We start from the raw sequence: 23,180 nt of genomic DNA on the forward strand, positions 1-23,180 counted from the left end.
GAGGTAGACTAAATGTGGGGAAAGTACCAGCCTGAACTTTGTCACCCAATTATCCTCTTCATCCACCTCTCTCCTCTTTTTTCCCCTGCTCTCTGCAGTCTTTCATTTCTTCCTCTCTGTCGTCTCAAATTGTTATAAAGCCGACGGGCTTCTGTGATTTTGAAGTGGAAGAGGACACAAATCATGTGTGTTTGTGTCGCTTTAAGAGGAGTTTGCACGGAGAAAGTAAAATGATTGTGAGACTGGTAATACAGAGGGAAAACCATTGATTAAAGTCACATTTACCATTTACCTCTCAGTGCGATATAATGATGAACCTGCTGCATATGCAACCCTGATGATTAGCGAAGCCATGCTGCTTTCATATGCTGCGCATGAGACAGGTCGTCCAGACGATGGCAACGAGAAAATGACACTGAGGTGGAATGCAATAAGAAAGATTTAAGCAATTTGGCTGTATGACAGTGAGAGTGGGGTTGAGAAGGGGATGAGTTCTGCATTTATGTGTGTGTGTGTGTGTGTGTGTGCGCACACTGAGGAAATGTATTAAATTAGCAGGAGCCAAGATGTGAGCAGCAGCAGGCATGATTGAGTGATCATTGAAATCATTATGGAAAAAACAAGGATATAAAGACTCAGATATTGATAGATGACACTAGATATTGTCCACTTAAAATATTTTTACTGTTTGTCATTTTGTATGAAAATGTTTAAGTTTTGCATGTTTTTTTATAATCTAAAGGAGGAATAACAGCTGGGCAGAAGAAGATATATTTAATTAAGTGGTTCAGTTATCAAAGCGCTCTGCTAATGAAGTCTGTATTTTTATAAAAATTGTGACTTGTAACCAACTGTGGTTTTACTGTTTTATTGATGTTTCCTAGTAGAATGTAGGATGTAGAATAATTCATTAAAACAGTGAGGAAAAATAAAAAAGTAGACTGAATCACCTCCATCAATTTGTAAACACAACAACAAACTGATTTGCTATGAACTTATACTTACAGTATCCAAACATACCTTTATATTCATTTTGAACTGTTAAGTGCAGCTATGATAGGACTAAAGACACACCTAGTTTAGAGTCTATCCTGACCACAGTATTTGATTTGTAACGGGGAGTTTAACGTTCGTCAGTGGCGTCTGTTTCTGTCTGGGCGGCGACAGCAATAACATTTGTCTCAGTAGGAAGTGCGAGTCAAATTCTGCCTTATCACTGAGTTTTTCTTGTTGGTTTTTTTTTTTTATGCCTTCGTGTGTATTTTATTAGGATGTGGGTCGGTAAGTGGTAAATGTGATTGCCTCTTACTTCAAACAGGATCACAGAGATTATTAACTGTAGGCGTCGCAGTTATTTTTGTAAAATACTCCAAGTGTTGGTGATGAACAGTGTTGCGCAAAATATATTCATAGAGTACAAGGAGTCCCTGACAGCCTTCATATCTTCACAGCTGTCTGTGTAAAAAGGTTTTTCCAAATATCCTCTTATCCTGTGTGCAGTGTTCCTCTGGAAACTCACTGTAATCATCGGGATTCACGGTATTGAACAGACAATGAAAGTAATTTAGGATTACACTGTAAGGTCATTTAGGATGAGTATTCATCATGGCTTATAACTTTGACCACTGCTAGTCGTCAAACTATTGGGAGTGTGGTGAAAAAAATATATTAGCTGTAGATCTTTTTAGGTGTTTTCTGTGTTTGTGCTGGTTTATTATTATTATTATTTGTTGTCTTCTGCAGTGGCTCAAATTGCCGTGAGCTGAAATGAGCTAAAACCATGAAACTTGGCCCAATAACTTGAAATAATGTCCATGTGCTTCCCTAGAAATACGAGCCCAATCGACCAGATGTTGGCACTGTATTTAAGACCCAAAAATGCAATTTTGGAAATCCGATGTAGGGGGATGAAACAAGTGTGTGATCGGTCTCACTCCTTACTCCTTAAACTGGCTGAAGTGTGTTTGCTCACCTTTGTGAAGCCTGAAACCTGCTCATTGCTGCTTGTGGCTTTAATTTTTGCTTTCTTCTGTTGTGCGCAAAAAGGCTTGAACCCACCAATTGCCGCTTGCAGCTATATTTCTCTACTGCTTCAGTAAATTGTCGTTCCAGGCGATGGGGGAATCTATAGTTCCAGCCAGTGTAATAAAGTATTTTAAACAGAACCGAGACTGTGGTTGAGGTACATCCTGTGTAATATACATCACATTTTAGCTAACCTGAGATGATAATTAATGATGTTATCTCTGTAATTGTAAACCAGTGTTAGTGCAACTTGACAAATGGCAGAAGCCATTATTAAACCAATCTCCACAGTGAAGTAAATACAGATGGAATCACTGAACCTGTGTTTAAAATTGGATGCATGATTTCGACACGCGTCTATGCAGAGCAGATGTTTTGGACAACAGATCGACATGTTGAAGCAAGTAGGAGGTGAAAACGACACATCTTAAACCGTTAAGAGCAGCAACACTCTGGCCCTGTTCAGAATTCAGAGCGAAGCAATTTTCAGATCTTTTTTGTTATGAATGTTAGAATGAATTATTGTGAAGTGTTTGTCAGTTACGGTTAAATGAACAGGCAACAATACAGTTTGATTCTTTGTGAAGTATTATTACTAAAGTCAATAACGTGTAACGAGAAAAATATATTGGTACTTAAAATACCTTTAGAAACCAAAATTGGGCAAAAGTAAAACAATAAAAAAGAAAACTGGGAAAATAGAAGTTGTTCAAAATGCAGAAGCAGATGTAGTACTGTGTGTGTGTTTGTGTGTGTATGTGTGTGTGTTTAGAGTGTGTATTAGTGAGGTTATGGGATGCCAGACTAATTGAACAAAACATCTTACTACCCTCAATGATAAACTCACACTGAAACCCCCATTTCCTCCAAACTCCCATTTCCATGCAAGCGCTCTCCTTGATCATGGCACATAAGAGAGCCGCATTAAATCCTGTTTATCGGTAAAAACCAAAGTGCCTGACCCTTGAGATGAGCCTCTGCGGGAAACACGTAGGGCTCTAAAAGCCGGTCTGTGACAGAAAACTCATCCCTTCAGTATAAATACGAGTCACAATTCAGCAAAGACAATCTCCTAAGAAAGCTGGGCGTGAAAAATAAGATGTCCTCCCATGAAAAAAAAAAAGTCCTTTCACCCGAAACCTTACTGTGCTTCAAGTTACATACAGTTCAGGTCCCAGATTTTTATTGGGCTCCTGAATCATAGCAGAACTGCTCGGATTGTTTGCGAGCTGGCAGCCTTCCCCTCAAAAGATTACAAAAAATCAATTCTATTGTAATCACAGATGGTGACTGGAAGGGTTTAAACCTTTATATATGTGTGTCCCTGTGTGTGTGTGTGTGTTTGTATCTATGTAAGTCAGGTCAACACTCTTGTTTTCACTCCTTGTCCCTACTCTCTCTGGACAGAAGTGGACTCTTTTCACCAGTGTGACCACAGGCAGTGGTGTGTCGCTGGAAACAGAAGGGACACAGGGGAGAGGAAAACAAATATGAGAGGCAATTTTAGGGTACTGGGAATGTTCCTATAGATGTAATTGGCTGGTGAAACTCCATCTTTTCTCCTAATCCCAGTATAAGCTATGGCTGATTCTTGGCAGAGAGCTCGGTTGGGATTCAAAATATGTTCACTCTGTGACTATCAATTCAGACATGTGTGTTTCTTTGGATGTAATTGAGTCTTATACGTGTCATTTTTCTATTTCCTGCTGTGAGTGATATTATATTTTCTTATCTTTTTCACAGAGGTGCTGATGAACACTAAGACAGAGACTTCTGATCTCAAATGGACCATCTTCTCGCGTGCCAAACCCGAGGTATGTAACCCCGGCTTCACCGTGTTATCTGTATTCCTAACACAGACCTCATGGTGACTGGGGATTTTTGGCTTCCAGCTGTTCCTTTGTTACTTTGGCTATAAAAGAGTGCATTATATGGCAGGTAACTGACAGAATAAAGGAAAGGCCAGAGCGAATGTGGGATTCAAAGTATATTGAAAGCAGATGCTTTGATATATCCCGTCAACCTTGGAGTTGAAGTCACTGGCAGCCCACAATTTTGAATACTGCAGCCAGAAAAAGACATATTTGTAATTTGATCAACTGAGGAGTGGTTGCTAGGGTATTTTTGCCAGCAGCGTCAGCGACCAAAACTGCTCAACTTGCCGATGTCTCAGAAGTAAAATGGCAGAGATTTTTTCTGGGACTGGATGCTCAATAAATGTGTCTTTTGATTAAGATGCAAAGCACAACAAATCGACCGTCTCTAAATAGTTTGCACAGCTACGATCACTTTAAACAGTTAATCAAAAGCTTCACATTGTCAAAATTGTCATTTTCAAACAGTACTATTCTCAACGATGATGGCAACAGTGGAGAGATGCCAAGAGCTGTCTGCATCAGTTACAGATATAAAAGGGTTAATATATGTGTACTATAGAGTTCCTTTTAAGTTTATGATGCATTCATAATAGATATAAGTGGCAACTTCCTGCCTTCTCCGATAAAATTTTTTTAACATTCTCAAATTCACAGACACTTGATCATGATTGTTAAATGTTTCATGTTTCATAAAGAGACCAAATAAAGATAATATTTATGTTGAACCTCCAGTATAATAATAACAAAACTGGGCTGCTGTAGAAACATGGCGGCCTCTGTGGAAGAGTACTCGCTCCCTATAAAGGGCTCATTCTAAGGTAACGAAAACGCAACACTTCTTATTTTCATGGGATTACACACTAATTAAAACATACTTATGAATATTATATTCCATGCCTGCCAAGTCCATTCTGCTAGATGCCAGTAAATCTTACACACTGGTCCTTTAACATAGATTGAATTCATGTCACTTATTCTGCATCAAACATTGAGTTTTGTGTGTGAAAGCTGTGTAATTTATTTTAAACCTTCAATTAAGTATGTAGCCTCCAAAAAAACCTAAAGCTTTACATAAATCCTAAACAACAAGGCAAATAAATGGTTGTCTTGAAATGTTATCAGTTACAGTAAGAGCTTCTGTGGCGCATATTATCATTTCTGTGTCACAATATGTGTGGTGTGAAATCATACCTCTGTAGATTCTTCTATTACAATTTCTTTAAATGATTTTGTCAAATCCAGATGAGCCCTGTGGGATATTTTGTGCATCTTCATCACACAAAACATTTGTTCACAGAAAATACATGCTGCCAAAATCTATAGTATTTCATTTTGGGATTAAAAAGGGAAATTCTCCCTTCAAGAGATTCAAACCTGGCTCTCAGTGCTCTGCTGCACTGTAATTCATTCAGACCAGTATTCTGCCTCTCTCAACACATCATCTGCAAATGGATTTTTAAAGATTTACATATTTACATAACTGAATTTCTGAGCCTCAAGTTCAGCAAATCCGCTAAATTCTGCCCCGAGTATGTTAATTTCTTGCTTGTTTCCCGCTCTTGGGAACATAGTGGTGGCGAACATGTTTGCTGTTGACTCAGAAGTCAAACATTAAAGCATTTTTTCTGTTGCATTTGGCTCCCCAACAAATGTAGATTTCTGTGGCAAGTTTTCTCTTCATACATATTTGTGCCATCCCCTCTGTATTCATGTATTTCGGTCTAAAAGTGTGTTTGAAGGGTGAAAGCTGCGTCTGTCTCGGATGCTGTGTGCAGCAGTGTGCTCTGTTTGACAAGTGAGACTTGTATTCCTGCTAGCTGGGTTGCAGCTCACTAAGAGGAGGAATGATTTAACAACCCAGATTGAAATTTGGGTTGGATCAAAATCCACAGCAGGCCCACAGTCCTCTGACAGGTGCAGTAAAGCCGCGGGCCAACAAAGAACTGCAACATTATTATGATGAATAGGACTTTTAATGTGACCAATTATATTAAGACCCCAGTAAAAGTCTGTACAGGAAAGTTAAATATACCCAGGGCTAACAAAGGATTCACAGATGTTGTGGGTCAGATGTCATCTTCAACTTGCACTCTGTCAACCTTTTGTTGTCCTCTTTGCACTCAGTGGGAGGAAGTAAGTGGTCTGGATGAGGAGAACAATAGCGTGAGGACCTATCAGATCTGCCAGACTGATAGCTCATCCAGCCACTGGCTGCGCAGTGGCTTCATCCAGCGAGGAGGCGCGTCTCAGGTCTACGTGGAGCTTCGTTTCACCATGATGGAGTGTTCTTCCAGGAGCACCCACCACCGCAGCTGCAAGGAGACCTTCAACCTCTACTACTACCAGGCAGACTCCAACGAGGCCACGGCCACTTACCCACCATGGATGGAAAATCCTTACACGAAGGTACACCCCATGCCTTCACTCTGATATTGTCGGTAAATTAGTCACAAATGTTCATTTTTCCAAAGCATACCATCACTGGCCAGTGAGCAGTTGGCTTCCAATAGTTTCATTACAGAATAAAAAATCAGCTTGCAGAGTTTCTTTAGTTATGTCATTTATCACAGCTGACATTTGGTCAGTTTTATTTTACATCCCAGTGATGTTTTTTAACTTTCCTTGTCGCTGCATTCAATTTGTTTCACAAGCGGAAAGTTTGCTTATTGTTTGTCTTCTGGGTTTCATTTTCCAAACACACATAGTTTATGCATGCACTGTGTTTTCGGCGTCTTGATGTCAAACCTCTGATGTGGTAGCGCCCTTGAACTCTCCGCCAAAGAGAGTTTTCAAAATAATGCCTGCTCCTCGACTTCATTACCACTTAATAATGTAACTTTGACAGAAAAATAAAAGTGATGAAATGTACACTGTGATGAATTACCTTCCCCTCAAGAAAGTTTCAACCCCTTGGAAGTTTCAAAGCAGACTGTAACAAATGGGAAACAATGGCTGCCAGGAAGGTAGTAAATCAATCTAAAATCTTCATGGTATGCTTTGGAAAATGTTCAATAATGTAAAGTATATGTGATGTGTACTTAATGGGCTAAAATGGTTCAAACATGCAAAACCGCCAGTCTGGTCCTTTTTTTTTCAAGATTGAGTCCGTGTGTTGGAATCTGGCCATTATGTAAGAGTTAAAGATCTTTTCTCTTTCTTCCTGTCTTAGGTGGACACAGTGGCTGCAGACTTTCTACTGAGGAAGGGTGGGGAGCGGAAATTTAATGTGAAGACCTTAAGGCTCGGCCCTCTATCTAAGAGAGGCCTCTACTTGGCTTTTCATGCTCAGGGTGCTTGCATGGCCCTGCTGTCCGTCAGGGTTTTCTTCAAGAAGTGTCCTCCCCTGGTCAGTGCTCTTTCCTCTTTCCCTGAGACTGTCCCCCGCACTCTTGTGCAAGAGGCGCAGGGTGTGTGTGTGGAGCATGCCTCTCAGCAAGGGGCCCGATCTCGGCCGCCTAAGCTCTTCTGCGGGGAAGATGGCCAGTGGGTGGGCCAGCCGACAACCACCTGCGCCTGTCTACCGGGATTTGAACCTGCTGACGGACACATGCGATGCACAGGTAAGAAGGAGGCAAGGTGAGGCCACATGTACAAGTGTGTGTGTATGTATGTATGTATGTATATGTAGACTACACCCACATAGGCAGCAGAGCAGGCAGACTAAACAAGAAAACAATGGTTAGATGAGGGTGGGGGCTCGCTGAGGGTCGAAACGTTGGAGAGGAAATGAGAGAGTGAGGAAGTTAATGAGGCAAGGGAACGGCTGTGACACAGAGGGGACAGGAAGAGGTCAGGTGGAGCAGCACTTATCTCAGAAGGGAAGAGCAGGGTCAAAGGCTTACTGCTGAGACAACTCTTGGTTCAGCTAAGATAGAAGGAGCAGAGGAGTACTGGAGGGGTGAAGGGAGCGAGAGGGGGGGGGGCGAAGCTCGGGGTAAAGATCATATCACTTTGAGAACATCAAAGCAAAGCAGACAAAAAAAGAAAGAAGAAGCAGGATGATTCTCTCAGGAGCTGTGCAGCAGCTCTGTCTAAAGAGTCCAATTAACAAGCCTCGTGCATGAACGCCCCCCCCCCCGCGCGCGCACACTAACACGCACACACCACATCACACCGACACATATAATTGTCAAGCAGAATGCACTAAAAACAAAGAAACGCAAGACGAAGTGCTACATTTTCTCAAGAAAACGTGTGGTTGCATCCATCTGTGTTTGAAGGTGGGATTCGTTTTGATCTCGGTGGGGGGTATAATGATTTTTCATGACAAAAAATAATTTCCAAAGTAGGGTTGGTATTTCCAGCGTTCTGTCACTGAAGAGAGCTGTGAGGAAAAAACACTCAGCAGACCATAAAGGGAAATTGCCTTTATAGGAAGATTGAGCAGTTAATTTGCTCCGTGGGGCCGGTCATTTCAGAAAACGAAATTGACGTCTAGATTTAAAATGAAATTAATTTAGCTGTAATGCCATTATCTCCCATAGACAATACATATATTTTCTGGATCAAACACGACCCTGTAACGTAAAATTTATGAATACTGTCAAGTTGATTTAGTGGGTTAGATGAGCTTGATTAGAATATTTAAACAGCGTCTTTGAAGTAAAGCTCTAGCAGGCTATAAATACTACTTCATGGGCAGGGCTTATTTCCCCATGGTCCATTATATGGTTACCAATGTTAAATAATGCAAAAAAATACAAGATGACACCCTAATTTGAGGTTGATATGAAGTTATAACAGCTGTTAACAAACTCCAGAAACAATCAAACTTCATCAAGTGGTGAGTTTGATCAGTATTTTGATATCATTATTATTACTTATATCTAGCTTATGGTTTGTTTTTAGCCAGAAAAAGGTCCAGAGCTCAGAATAAGTGAACAAAATAATGATTTAAACTAGCATGGACAGCTGCAAGCTCTCTTACAGCTGAATTCATTGACAAAAACGCTGTATTTTTAGTAACAGGCTGTTGGTGTAAATCAGGAAGAGAAGATCAGGGAAGACTAAAAAAAAGGGCTCAAAAGCCCATTATTTTTATAATCTTGTCTTATGACAGTCATTGGCATGTGATTTATATATATTTTAACAACCTTGAGGTAGTGAGATATGAGAGTCGCAGTCAGCAGCACACACACACACACACCAATAACTTTTTCACATGACACTATTGATGTGGGAAATTCCCGCGGAAAAATGTCAGTTGGAAAGGATTTGCCAGAGTGTGCTGACCCCGCAAAACAAGTCAGTCAATGCTCCATTTGGTGTGCATGTTTATTGTTTTATTCCTCTCACTCAGCAGCTGGAGTGGCATTTCATCCGCCACACTGAACACAGAATGTAAACAGTGCAGGTTTTGGGGATGATATGCAGCATTACAAGGTGACAGCTCTCTGTAGGACAAGTGTTGCTGAAATGTATTTTTTTCATATGTTGAAGCTGCAACCAATAGTTATTATTCTCGATTAATCCAGTTAGTATTCTCTTCGGGCTAATCATTTAGTCTTTAAAATGTCACATAGCAAAAAAAATGCCCAAGGTGTCATCCCCAAATTGCTTGTTTTGTCCGACCAGCAGTCTAAAACCCAAAGGTATTTGATTTATAATGATATATTAAAGGACCATTGTGTAGGATTTAGTGGCATCGAGCGGTGAGGTTGCAGATTCCAAGCGTGTAGGAGAACCTACTGTGGCCACGAAAAATGTGAAGAGCCAGTATTTGATTTGTCTATTCTGGGCCACTGTAGAAACATGGCGGTGCGACATTGAAGAGAACCTGCTCCGCATGTAGATATAAAGGGCTGATTTTAAGGTAACAAAAACACAACAATTCTCATTTTCAGATGATTATACACTAATTAAAACATATTTCTGGGTATTATATTCCACCTCTGCCAAGTCCGTTCCACTAGATGCCACTAAATTCTACACACACTGCACCTTTAAAACAGAGAAAAGCAGCAAATCCTCACATTAGAGAAGCTGGAACCAGAAAATGTTTGCTTGATAAATTTCTTAAGCAATTAATGGATTAGCATAATTGTTGTCAGTCAGTTTTATATCAGTCAACTCATTAATTAATCAACTAATCCTCTCAGCACTAGTTCAGACTCGGTTCACTGTGTCTTTACATCTTGAGTGCTACAGTGTTGTTTTTGGTTTTAGTGAGGAGACGTAACAATATTTTGATCAGTTAGCAAAGGCGGTTCTTTGTAAGGACTCCCACATGTTTGCTCATCGTCTCATTATACAGATCGGGTCAGGTTAATTCACTGATAAGCAGCTTTTCAGTGACAGACAGGTGTGCTCTCTAAATTGACTAGCTTCATTACTGTGATAGTCTTCAGTTTATAACCCTCATTACTTGATGCTGTCAGTCAATCTGCAACCATCTGGCCCTTGCGTACTCTGAAAATTTGTGCTTGTTAGGGTCATGTCTAGTGTCAGAGCTCATGATGATCACTTCATTTGTGCTCCCTTCCTGTCCTCTTCAGCCTGTCAAGAGGGCCAGTTCAAGTCGGGCACAGAGGGACAGTGCAAAGGCTGTCCAGAGTTCAGCCACGCCACCATCCGCGGGAAATCTGTGTGCACATGTCGCTCCGGATACCTGCGTGGAGAATCTGACCCTCCCGACACCGCATGCACTAGTAAGTATACATAAATTTGCTCTTACGCATGAGTGCGCACACAAATATATAGGTGCTAAGCAACACAAGCATCTGCTCACTTCATGTCACTCTTTACCTTACCCTGTTCCTCTTCTCTGTCTGTCTGCTTTTGTTTTCACCATCTCTGGTGCTGCTTCTCTTTTCCTACGGGGTCATTTAGCCAGACTCCTCTAATCTGCTTTGTGTCTTTTGTGCCACTGCCAAGCATTGAGATGCATGTCTTTTGTGACAGGTTGTTGGGGGTAGGGATCCCACTCAAAAGTGAAGTAGGCATTGATGGTCTCAAGTGACACCTCCATGTGGATTCAGGAATTTCAATTCAGCCACATGTTGGATGTGTGAATGGGAGGGACTTTTTAATTAGGAGCACTCTCTTGGAATGGCCATACAGAGGATGTGAAACAGAGTGAAACTTGCCACCGGGCTGTCGGCAGTTTCTACTCTTTGCAGGTGTGACATCAATGCCAACTAGAATTTACATCCACCAATTTTATCATTACTGATAACTTTAATTACAAAGGCTTTATCTTAATTATTTATCACTTAATTAGGCCATTGTCATTCTCCGTTCTGTTTTTGTACCAGGTTGCTTGTGCAACTCTGCACATCGCTTCCATTTTCAATTTGTATGCAAAATTGCAAACCAGCCGTGTCATCTGTAAATCACGAGGACCTTTTCCTGTGGAAATAAGTGATTCACCTGACTGTGACAGCCTTTGTGATTTTAATAAAAGTGTATTCTGATTGTTGAATCATAAAATGTATCACCTCTAAAAAATTCCCAGATGTTGAATTCAGAATTCATACGCACCCTGATTGTCTGTGATGTTGCCCAACTTGGGTTTCCACTGAGAACACTATTAGCACTTTCGGTAGCTGCAGGCTCTGTGACAAAGCTTTGTCTCCTTGGCAGGAACAGAAACTCATTCACAGCAGCTGAGTGGTATTGCTGTTTAGTTATGCTTGGCGTGAGGCAATAACTATTTTCTTACAATTTTCAGACAGTGATCATTATCATCCAGCTTTAGACAAACGTAATTGCACCAGTTAAATTCTGCAACACACTGCCGGAGCATTGTTCTGCATCGTGACTGTATGTGCAAACTGAATAAAACGTCTTCAGCGTATAACAAAAAAAAAAAAAACATAAACAAATGGACTGTGTGGGTCATGGAAAGGTAAAGCAGCAGTAAAATGACACACAGCAGAGATAATAATTTGATTTAATAGAGAAATTTTACACACTGTGATTGCATCGGGGATGAGCAATACCTGAAAAATGAAATATGATGACATTTTTGGCCGAATAATGGATGCAACAGTATTAGGGTGATGACTATTGTTAGTGTATTTACTCAAGAAAAAAATAAACCAATGTCATGTTGCTATGATGACCAAACAGGCGTTCATTTCATCCTGCTTGATTGTTAAGAAAAACTACCAATAATGCTGCTGTTAAGACCAGAAAAATTAAAATTTACGATACATCATAATATTAACAGCTATTGATTTCACTTTCCTTTGGTGAGAGCTTGTAGGACTTCTGTTCACTCCTTCAGCTATTAATTATGGAAGGAACGACAAATTAACATTTTTTTTGTCACTGTAGGACCTCCTTCGGCCCCGCGCAGCATTGTCACCCAGATCAACGACACCACGCTCAGTCTAGAGTGGAACGAGCCGCTGGACAACGGCGGCAGACAGGACCTGAGCTACACTGTCAGGTGCTTCGTGTGCAGGTCACCCAAGGGGCCATGCCTGTCCTGCGAAGACAGCGTCAGCTACCGGCCCAAAAAGGAGGGCCTGGATGGTCGCAGGGTGGAGGTGTGGGGCCTGCTGCCTCACACCACGTACACCTTCACCATCCAGTCAATCAACGGGGTGTCTCAGCTCAGCGGCAAGGACCCTGCCAGCGAAAGTGTCAACATCACCACAAGCCATGACGGTAAGAGGCGCGTAAGACAAGCTAGGAAGGTATAAATAGTGAAAATTCAACGTGGTATTTATAATTCTTCTGCCATCTGCACAGTGCCGTCGCTGGTGTCTGTGATTCGGAAGAGGGACTCCACAGAGAGCAGCCTGACTCTTCATTGGTCAGTCCCTGCCCAGCCACACTACACCATCCTGCAGTATCAGCTACGCTACTGTGAGAAGGTAAGAGCTCCCTGAAAACATCTCTCAACTGTCTGGCTTAAAGGTCACATGCTATTCAGATTTCATGATGTTGTTTTTAGTCATACTGTGGCTCAGGAAGAGAAAACTCTCACAGGGATGACACAGTGACTTAGTAGAGTCCAAAAAACATGCAGATCAAGTGAGCTGAAAACAAAATTGCCTGTAACCTTTTAGATTGTTCAGCCAAACCATACATGATTCAGATTTGACAATGTAAATGATACATTGCAGTATATAAGTTTAAGATGTGGTCATCTGATTTCTGAGAGTACGCTTTTGTTGTTGTTGTTGTTATTGAGGCAGTATACGGTAGACATGGGTGTGTATTTTGACATTTCTGCGGCTTAGTGTGTGTTCTTCCACTGACCGAAACAAGCAGGAAGAAAGAACTACTGAAGCGTAATCACACAGCTGAGACGCAGATGCTTTTGTGTCAACAAAATCAATCAGAAAACATATGTAAACCTCCAACATATTAGTTAATTTGCCTCTGATTATGATTGTGTAATTATGTTTTGTTTTACTCTAATTAGCTCGAATGAAACTCGGCTGATGCAACAGAAAATTAAAGCACACGAGAGCATCTTGTACTCAAATTCAGCTCAACAATATGAAGTTTAGTGTTTTTTGGCACTCTTTCTGGGTTTGTGATCTCTTTCATCTCCTCACTTACTCTTTATTGACTTTCACTTCCAGTCCAGCTAACTTTTTTTTTTTTTTCACTCTGTAGGAGCGGCGTAGCGAGGATCAGTGCCACTACGCAGAGAGTAACATAAACCAGGCTGTGCTGACGGACCTCCGCAGGGCCACTCAATATGAAGTGCAGGTCCGGGCGCGCACCATGGCCGGTTATGGCAGCTTCAGTCCTGCAGCCGTCTTCCGCACCCTGCCTGATGGTAAGAAAAAGTCCTGCTTGCTTTTAAAGAGGCTCACATTTCTCTTTTTTTCCCTTTCATACATTTTTTTTTTCCATTGGGAAGGTTGTTAAGATTCTCCTCTGCACAGTCTCTTGTTATGAATCTATTGCTTGTGTCCTTATATTAAGTTTAGTGTCCTTGTTTTGAGCCTCTTTAACGTTATAAATTCCCGTCATGTTCTTTCTTTCTGTCTCTTCATTTTCTGCTTTCCTCATTCACTTCCTTACGACCGACGCAAACCTCCTGTGATTATTTCTGGGGTTACTTTAACTCTGTGTCTGTCTTTGTCCTTTTCTTCTCTCTTTCTGTCTCCTCTCCCAGGACTTGACTCTTCCTCCCAGTTCTTGGTACCCGGCATCCTTATCGCTGTCGGGATGTTGCTGCTTGTCACTTTCGTCTTTGTGGCCGCCTACTGCATACGGTGAGAACAAGGGAAAGGGAAAAAGGGGACAAAAAGATAGATTTGGAAGGAATAACAGGAAATGGAAAAAAGGGGGGGGAAGGCAAAGGGACAAAAACCAAAAACAACCGTGACCCTAATTTTACAGTTTTGCACCACTTTGTTCTTTTGTTTATATAAATCATATCTTATCAACAGTGGATTTGCACTCTGTTACCCACACCAGTTTTTTTTTTTCCTTGTGAGGTAGTTCAGACACAAAGTAATGCTCATGATGTCTTTTGCTTGCACAGCTAAAAGTCATCCTGCTCATTAGAACATTTTCCTTAGGCCTCATTGTTTGAGTAAATAGTTCTGGATGCCATCAGAGGGAGAAAGCAAGAGAGAAAGAGAGTGTGTGTATGTGTGTGTGTGTGTGTGTGTGTGTGCGAGTGAGAAAGAGAGAGATTGAGAGAAATAACGATAGAGGTAGAGGCCAGGGAGAGACAGGATGCAGGCGTCCCAACCCTGTTTCCACAGGACAGGAGAACAATAGCTGTGACCTTGTGACACACACACACACACACACACACAAAACCAGTGGCTGAGGCCCAGATCTGCCACTAACCGAGGGTGGTGCATTATTGCTATTTTAGGCTTATGAGGTGGGAGAGGGAGAGAAATGGAGGAGGGCTGGGATCCAGTAGCTACAGGCTCGCTACAGTCTTGCGGGGATGGGTTTGCGCCAGCAGAATTATAATGGAGCCCCTTGTGTCAAAGAGCAGAACCACAGGGGTTGGCTCAGGTATTCACCATTACCACAAGCCGCCGTGTGTTGGGTGTTTTAGATGGTGGGAGATTGCCGAGGATTGTTTAAAGCTAACAAAGGCTTTCTTACAACAGCAGAAAATAATAAAACCTCAGTTGTGTTTTTGGAGCCGAGTGTGTCCTTCAAGACGCTGCATCTCCGTCGATTAGAGGGTATTGGTCTGTAGCTGAAACTGACCTCCGTGTATGAGGCCAAGTAAGCTTAGAATTCTCCACGGGGATCAATACGTTATCATATTTTTGCTCTGATAGCTTTTTTTTTCACATCAAATGAAATAATCCTATAATACCTGATTTTTGGCTCCTCATTGCCTTTCAGAGTCCTTATTTTAGACAGTGACACATCTTGTTATTGTTACTGCATCTGAACAATCACCTTGTAAGATCATCGATTTGCATCACATTGGGCTGAATGTTTTCCAAAAAAAAAAAAAGAAAAAAAAAGTCCAAAACGTCAAACATCCATTCTTCAGATAACTGCTCTGCCATCCTAATCTTACTCTCTTTATCCCGATCTCTCTCTGCCAGCAGCAGACACAGCCGAATAAAGGATCCAGAGCTGAGTGACAAAAACAGCCAGTACCTCGTTGGCCAAGGTAACACATCAAGGACACGCACACTACAGCTTCAGCTGTTATTTACAACTCCTTCATGTGAAGAACATCATTTTTTAATGCGACTGGGCTTGATAACTGCTCGGTTAACGTAACATTTCTTGTCTTTCCTTTCCCACGGCTCTCTTTGTCTTTCTCTCACAGGGGTCAAGGTTTATATCGACCCTTTCACCTACGAGGACCCCAATGAGGCGGTGCGAGAATTTGCCAAGGAAATCGATGTTTCCTTTGTCAAGATTGAGGAGGTTATCGGTGCCGGTAAGCCCTGCCGTATGCTTTTCCTATTAAATGTAAACTTTGTACTGGGTACTGTTTCTGTTCACAGACTGCGATTGTTTTGTTTTTTTTGCCCTACAGATTATCCTCTTTGGAAAGTACATTATTAAAATATATCTAATTTACTAAGTTAAATTGATTCAGTGACATTTAAAACCGTTGTCTGTTATTCTTCTTTATCAGACAAATTCAATATTGCTGCGTAAATAAAGCAATTAACTGATAAATATGTTAGCAATATTAGCAGTCTTTATTCAAACCAAAGGGCACCACTAGCTGCAAGCGAGCTTTAATTCGCCGAAGACGACCATCATCCTCCTAATGTGGTAAACACCTACTAAAAGAAATAGCTCCTAATATGTGTTTATGTGTCTGCAGGAGAGTTCGGGGAAGTGTGTCGAGGTCGGCTGAGGATCCCGGGGAAAAAAGAAAACTATGTAGCGATAAAGACGTTAAAGGGAGGCTACACCGACAAGCAAAGGCGAGACTTCCTATCTGAGGCGTCCATCATGGGCCAGTTCCAGCACCCCAACATCATCCACCTGGAGGGAATCATCACAGCCAGCTGTCCGGTCATGATACTCACAGAGTTTATGGAGAACGGAGCTTTGGACTCTTTTCTACGGGTTAGTGTGGCACACCGAAACACACCGTCACCTCACTATCACACTGAAACACTCACACACCACAATCGAACTGTTTCTCTCCTCCGTAGCTGAACGACAGCCAGTTCACTCCCATCCAGCTGGTGGGAATGCTTCGCGGCATCGCCTCGGGCATGAAGTACCTGGCAGAGATGAGCTACGTCCACCGAGACCTGGCGGCCCGCAACATCCTGATCAACAGCAACCTGGTGTGCAAAGTGTCCGACTTCGGCTTGTCACGCTTCCTGCAGGAGAACTCCTCTGATCCGACCTACACCAGCTCTCTGGTGAGACTCTAAGAATCCCTTTCATTAAATTCATCTACAGCATATCTTCTTCTTGTCGTCAGATATTTATACATGTCTGTAAACAAATCACATTCTACTGTTTGAAGCCTGTATAAAAGTCTTTAGAGTCCTCAGCACGCCTTATTTTATTTCATATCTTTTTCAATTAGGTTTTATCATGTAGTAAAAATATTGCTCGTGTAATTTATTTTTAATTAAAAAGAGCAATGCACATATTGTATGAATGATTAATGATTTTATTCACTCACATGCTGCACATTTATTAAAATATTATATTATATTGGAAAAGTTCATCATTATCGTCTCAACTTCATTTAGTTTTGTGCCAGTGGAGAGCCCTGTCTGCCCGTGTTTACGTGATGTTTTCAGTGTTGACAGTTTTCTTTTCCCATGCAGGGAGGTAAGATCCCAATCCGCTGGACAGCACCGGAGGCAATAGCCTTCAGAAAGTTCACCTCAGCCTCAGATGTGTGGAGCTACGGCATCGTCATGTGGGAGGTCATGTCTTTCGGAGAGAGACCGTATTGGGACATGAGCAACCAGGATGTAAGTTTAAACAAAAAGCCATGTTGGACAGTTCTTGACAATGATTTTTAAGGTTTTGTTAGGCACAGCAGAAAGTTTGTGTAATAAATTTACCTTTTGCATTAAAAAAAAATAGTTTGAATTTTACAAATAATCATTAAGGTGTCGTGAGATTGTTTGTTTCCTTCCTGTTTGCACCTTTGTTGGTCTGAGTAGTGACCTTTTTTCCTCCTATCAGGTAATCAATGCCATAGAGCAGGACTATCGGCTGCCCCCGCCCCCTGACTGCCCCACCCACCTGCACCAGCTGATGTTGGACTGCTGGCAGAAGGACCGTTCGGCGCGTCCTCGCTTCGCAGACCTCGTCAGCGCTCTGGACAAGCTGATCCGCAACCCGGCGTCACTGAAAATAGTGGCTCAAGAAGGAGCAGGGTGAGAGCACAGATGCCTTTGGGTGATTGACAGGAAGCCTGCCAATTAAAGTCACAATGACAGTAAATATACAGGAGGAGGAAAAAGGGGAAGCGTGTCTCTCCTTTCATAATGTCTCTTTAAGTGTCCATTCAGAGTTCTGACAGTCACAGGACAGACATTACCCTCCTACTGCCTGATCCTATGAGCCACCTTACTGTCCTGCTGTGATCTGTCAGGCACTTGCTGTGCCCGTTTCCCTTCCTACACATTCTGCCTGTCGCCGGGTCACATACAGCAGAAGACACCCCCCCCTCCCCCCGACAAATCCCATTGTTTGTCCCTGTCAGTCACTCAGTCTCAGATTATACCTCTGCTTGTCGACTGGAATGTTGCTGCAGGATATATATAAGCTGCTCACTGCTGTTTTGGTGACAGTGTGTGTAAGTTGTCCCTTTGTCTCTCCACTCTGCCCCCCCCCCAGGCCGTCCTACCCCCTGCTGGACCAGCGTGCACCTATATCCCTCTCGTCATGCGCGTCAGTGGGGGAATGGTTGAGGGCCATCAAGATGGAGCGCTACGAAGACAGCTTCCTGCAGGCCGGCTTCACCTCAGTGGATCAGCTGGCCCAGATTACCACACAGTCAGTTCCTATCTTCAGATTTCTTATCTGAACAGATACTTACCTTTTAGAGGAACATTTTCATTTCTCAGTATACTCCTCCTGTAGCTGCCTCGTAGCTGCAAGTAGTGACGATTGCTAAGTCTAAGTTCCTTCTTGAAATGTTACGACCGCAGTGAAATTTAATTCAAATTTCCATTAAATCTACATATTTCAGTCTTTCTGTTCTTCTTGTCTAATAAGTAATTTGTTCTTCTTCCATCTGTGATCAGGGACCTGCTGCACATGGGAGTGACGTTGGCCGGGCATCAGAGGAAAATCCTCTCCAGCGTTCAGACGATGACCTTTCGGAACAAGAGCACTACAACTGTGACCTTCTAGCTCACCTGCCTCCTAACCTGGACATGAACACCAGCACACGGGTGCAGCCATGTGCCGACAGCACGCTGGATCCTCTTTTAACACGGACTCCCAAGAGAGATTGACAAAAAATCATTAATGAGAAACCAGAGAATTAAAAAAAAAAAAAAAAAAAAAATTGTGGTTAAAGATGAGTTTCCCATCAGCATGAGAGAGTCATCCAGTGACTGGTGAATCCCTGTCTCCCACAGTGACCAGACGGTCAAGTTGACTGACTCTGCCTTCTTCTTACAGTTAGTGCTCAGTGTTTTTATATCTACAAGAGTTTAGGACCCAATTAATGTACTAAACCAAGAGGAGAGGCAGGTCAGTTTTGTAGTATCATGTCATTATGAAAACTGGCAGTTGGTTTGTTGTCCTAAAAAAAAAAAATCACTTTCACCTTTTCAACAAACGACAAAAACAAACGCCAGTCCAAGGATTTAATATTGTGGTGTAATTATGAATGAGAGCTGCTTTCGCCCTGGGTGTCTTGCTTTAATCCATCTGGATTACATCCCTGCATAGACACCTTTCACACCAAGACTGAAGATTTGAACTGTGTTGGATTTTTTAATTTTTTTTTTTTTTTTTTTTTTAAATTTGATTTCAACATTACCTCCTCTTTACTCAGGTGTGATGTGTAATGCAGACTTTAGAGACTCTTCCTAATCGGATTCTTTCATCTTCCTCGGTCTGCCTCTCCCCCCCCTCACCAGTGCGGCAACGTGCGAGGACAAAGCTCGACACAGAGACATATCAGCACTTTTGTCGTTTCAGAGTGAATTGTAATCTTCAGTGACTCCATGTGTTTGGAGTGTCACTTGGTTATTTCTACTGCCCGTGCTTCTGCTGGCAGCTCTGTTTTATTATACTCAGACTGAACAAGGACCAAGTGGACTCAGAGACCAGAGAACACTGTAGAATTGGTTTTCTTTGTAGAAATTTACCAAGGAAGCTATCTGGCCTAAAACTTGTTTTTGCTGATGTAACTGATAAATTTTTCATTCTCTTATTCTGTACTTATTCATCATCTTCCAGTGCCATTCAGTCGTCTTTGTGGACTTAAATGCCAATTTTATAAAGGAGAAATCTCTTGAGTGATTCAATCTTAATGTACCTTAAAGGGTTACTTTGACATTTTGAAGTCAAGTGTATTATTTTCCTTCATCAGATGCTGGCTGTGTTGACAGCAAAATGTTTCTGCTTTTTGCCCCAAAGCCACATAAACACGATGCACAGCTGCGAGCTAACAGGCTAGCCTGCAGGCAGCAGTATCCATTGGTTTCAGGGTGGAATGCTAACAACGCTGCTGAGCTGCTGTTTGATTAGCCCCCCCCCCTTCCCACATTATTACAAGTGCTTGTTGAAGAAGAACAACAGACTAGTTCAAAGTGTCAAAGTATTGCTCAAAGACTTTGCATCTCTTGGAGGATAATACCAGCCTTTTTGACATTTAGGGCCTGTATAATTTTCCCCACCGTGCATCAGATATGGAGCTTAAACATCACTTTAACAAAAACGTTTCATATAAAATGCATAGTATCGCTTCTCTAAATGGTCTTCCCCTTTTGCCATAGTGCACTTTTGGGAAAAAAAATTTTTTATACTTCCTGTTTTAATTTTTTTTTGTTCAGTTTCAGTTCAGTTTATCTTGCATGACAAAAGATAACTTTTATCAATAAGAATTGAGGAAATTCCGTTTCCCCTCATCAGATATTTGCTCATAGTTTCTTGGATGTTAAAGGATTTCTCAAGTCTGTCCTAAAATAAAAGTCATGGGCCTAAATGAATACTGACACGTCATACTGGCCATTAGGAGATCCCTTCATAATGCACTTTGCATGTTAGTGATGGAGGACAAAATCCAATCCTCTTTCTGTGCAGAAATGTGTTTAAAAGTTTTATTTGAAGCTAAGCTAAGTTTATTTGAAGCTAAGCAAGCCAATATCTTTCAAAGTTAGTCTTTTTAGTGCCAAATCCCTCTTTTGTTACTATACTTCTACTACAGCTGAACAGGAAAACACTGTCAGTCAAGACACAAAGGCTTTAACTGTGGAAGATATCCACTTTCTTTTACTAACTCAAGCAGCTGAAGCCTCATATTATCTTCAGATAAACTTTTAAATACATGTTTTCATTGAAACAAGGACTGTGGATTTTGTCCTCCATCACTTTCGTTGAATTGCTTTTGGAGGGGATCTTCTAATAGTCAGTATGAACCGGAGGAATGATTGCAGCCAGCAAAACCAATGTTCCAATATTCATATGGGCACCTGACTGTTGTTTCAAGACAGACTTGAAAAATTGTGAACCTATCCTTTAACATGGTGTTTCTATCATCTGTGATCATTTTCTAGGGCTTCGAGAGGTTTACGGTGCAATTTACGCTCCAACAAAACTCACTCAGAGGTGATGATTAACACAGATTGAAGAACCAGCATGAGTTGTCTGGTTAATGCACACCAAGAAGTAATTGCTGGAAATGGTCAATCATTTTATGGCAACACATGGAAAAGACCAAGTGTGTTGGAAACATTGATGATACCATAAAATCATTGGAGCTTAGTGTGCATCCATCCTCTTTTCTAACAATCAAAACTTGACTGGCCTTGGTCAAAATCACTGGTATTGTCATGCAAGAGTCTGAGACATTCCTTCAAGGATTATGGGAAACGTGGTCTTCATATTGAAGATCTCAGTAAAGTCAACTTTGAAATGATGAATAGATAAAGTATGTTTTGATTACCGTCCTGTGTGTAGGCTAATCTGTATTCAGTATTCATAATAAAGATACACAGCAGTGTTTACCATCAAGGACTCATTCTTCTGCTTATTAACACGTCAGATGGCCTCTGTAGATATTTAGTCTTGTCAAAATCTTTCTTGCTTCAAGCGGAGCATGAAACGTGCACAAATACGTGTAGATGTAATTGCCTGCATATCATAGGAAGTCCCTGTCTGACCGGAAAATGAAAATCCACATAATTTATATGTCTGCGGTGCGACAACAGACAACAAAGCAGCTCCACCTTTGCCAAAACACAGTAATATTTCTGGAGTTTTATTTCAATGCTTTTACATGTGAGCAAAATAAATTGTTCTTGGTTCTCTTGTTTTCATCTCTAGTTAGTAATATCTCGCCTGAACTGTCTAAAGATCATAGCAAAAAAAAAATGTTTACGTAAAATAGCTGACGGGGTGTTTTTCCTGTTTTCTTTGTGGCTCGTGTTGCAAACATGCCTCTCATCTACCCCTTTGCCCCGTTTTTTAATAATGAAGAGAGAAACAGGAGACTGCGAGGGCGAGAATTGAGTCTCACTCCACTTACGTTTCCTCCTTTCCTCTTTGCCGTCTGTTTCTCCAGAGAGCCTTTACCCCCGAGGGCCTCGAAGCTTGTCCTCTCCGATGTTTCTCTTCCTGGTCCTCAGCCCTTTTAATCATGAAGAGATGTTCTTTTCTTCTCCTGTGCCTCAGGCTTGGAGCAGCTTATAGCACAGCATAGGCTTAAACTCTCTCATACACACACACACACACTTTTTTTTTTACTCTCTCCTATCTCCAAAAGCTACCATAACCAGCATAAGCTGCCAGGGCTTCAAGAAGTGTTTAGCTTCATTGATTAATGTACTTTGATTATCTCTGCGTTACTGACTCATTCTTCTTGTTCTATTGCTCTCGTGTGGCCCACAAAGCACAGACTAGTGGAGTTTCCATGTAGCAGAAATAAATAACTATGTTTTTTTTTAATCCCAGAGTGTATTTTGGTGTCTGTGAGTCTCTGCGTCGGAGTGATTCAGTGTTAAAAAGAGAGATGGGCATTCATCTCTGGTTTCTACTTCTGTCAGTGCTTTGCATGACCTTTGACCCCAGTGTATAGTACAAATCTAGCCTCAGCTTTGTCCATGTATCTGAATGGCCATTCATTAGGACTGCTGTTGAGCAGAGAGTAGACCAGGCCAACAAGGTTTTAGCATTTGGTGGATTGTGTCATTCCCCTCGCATTCCTGTGTGCATTCAAGTGTGGAGTGCGGGTGTGTGTGTGTGTGTGGGTGGGGGTTAGCCGGTAGGACAGGTACATGTGTGTTTGAAAGCAAAGGGGGGCAGGGAGGGAAAGAGAGACAGGATAGGAGACACTGAAATGCTTTCACTGTCTGGAGCAGTAAACAGCACACAAAATCAAAGTGTGATCCTGCATCAAATGTATGTAATTTGCATGTGAAACTAGATCCGTTTCTGGCAGCGGCAGACTAATTTCGTTTTCCATCAGTCTTCTTTTTTGGATGTGCAAAATATTACTTAGATTTTCCTCAACAGCAGAAGCTTGAAGATGGAAACTTAGATTTGAGATTGTAATTTCTGCGCCACTCTCCCTTCGCTTCAGGTGCCAGATTTTCTCCCTGAGATGACTCGCAGACAATTTGATCAAAATGGTCTAATATTTCTGAGCAAATCCACCGAGCACCCAGCTAAGATTATATTTCACCTGTGTATGCGGGGCGGTTGTGGTGA

General features: G+C 41.7%; 1 protein-coding gene across 2 annotated transcripts in view; it reads left to right on the top strand.

Moving 5' to 3' along the window:
• ephb4a (eph receptor B4a) overlaps window positions 1-19,768 on the top strand; it is a 34,673-nt gene extending 14,905 nt beyond the window's left edge. Inside the window, exons 2-17 of one of the 2 annotated variants that reach the window (XM_042430881.1) lie at window positions 3,769-3,839; window positions 6,027-6,308; window positions 7,072-7,462; window positions 10,397-10,549; window positions 12,180-12,515; window positions 12,600-12,724; window positions 13,476-13,641; window positions 13,984-14,083; window positions 15,398-15,465; window positions 15,628-15,741; window positions 16,138-16,385; window positions 16,475-16,690; window positions 17,108-17,257; window positions 17,475-17,668; window positions 18,132-18,290; window positions 18,542-19,768. In XM_042430881.1, coding sequence (XP_042286815.1) covers window positions 3,769-3,839; window positions 6,027-6,308; window positions 7,072-7,462; window positions 10,397-10,549; window positions 12,180-12,515; window positions 12,600-12,724; window positions 13,476-13,641; window positions 13,984-14,083; window positions 15,398-15,465; window positions 15,628-15,741; window positions 16,138-16,385; window positions 16,475-16,690; window positions 17,108-17,257; window positions 17,475-17,668; window positions 18,132-18,290; window positions 18,542-18,650 — 2,882 coding nt within the window. In that variant the 3' untranslated portion in view covers window positions 18,651-19,768. The remainder of the gene's footprint in view (window positions 1-3,768; window positions 3,840-6,026; window positions 6,309-7,071; window positions 7,463-10,396; window positions 10,550-12,179; window positions 12,516-12,599; window positions 12,725-13,475; window positions 13,642-13,983; window positions 14,084-15,397; window positions 15,466-15,627; window positions 15,742-16,137; window positions 16,386-16,474; window positions 16,691-17,107; window positions 17,258-17,474; window positions 17,669-18,131; window positions 18,291-18,541) is intronic. The other variant, XM_042430882.1, reaches the window with a different exon arrangement.
• Window positions 19,769-23,180: the final 3,412 nt, after the last annotated feature.

This window comes from Thunnus maccoyii, chromosome 13 (assembly GCF_910596095.1).
Source record: "Thunnus maccoyii chromosome 13, fThuMac1.1, whole genome shotgun sequence".
Lineage (NCBI taxonomy): Eukaryota > Metazoa > Chordata > Actinopteri > Scombriformes > Scombridae > Thunnus > Thunnus maccoyii.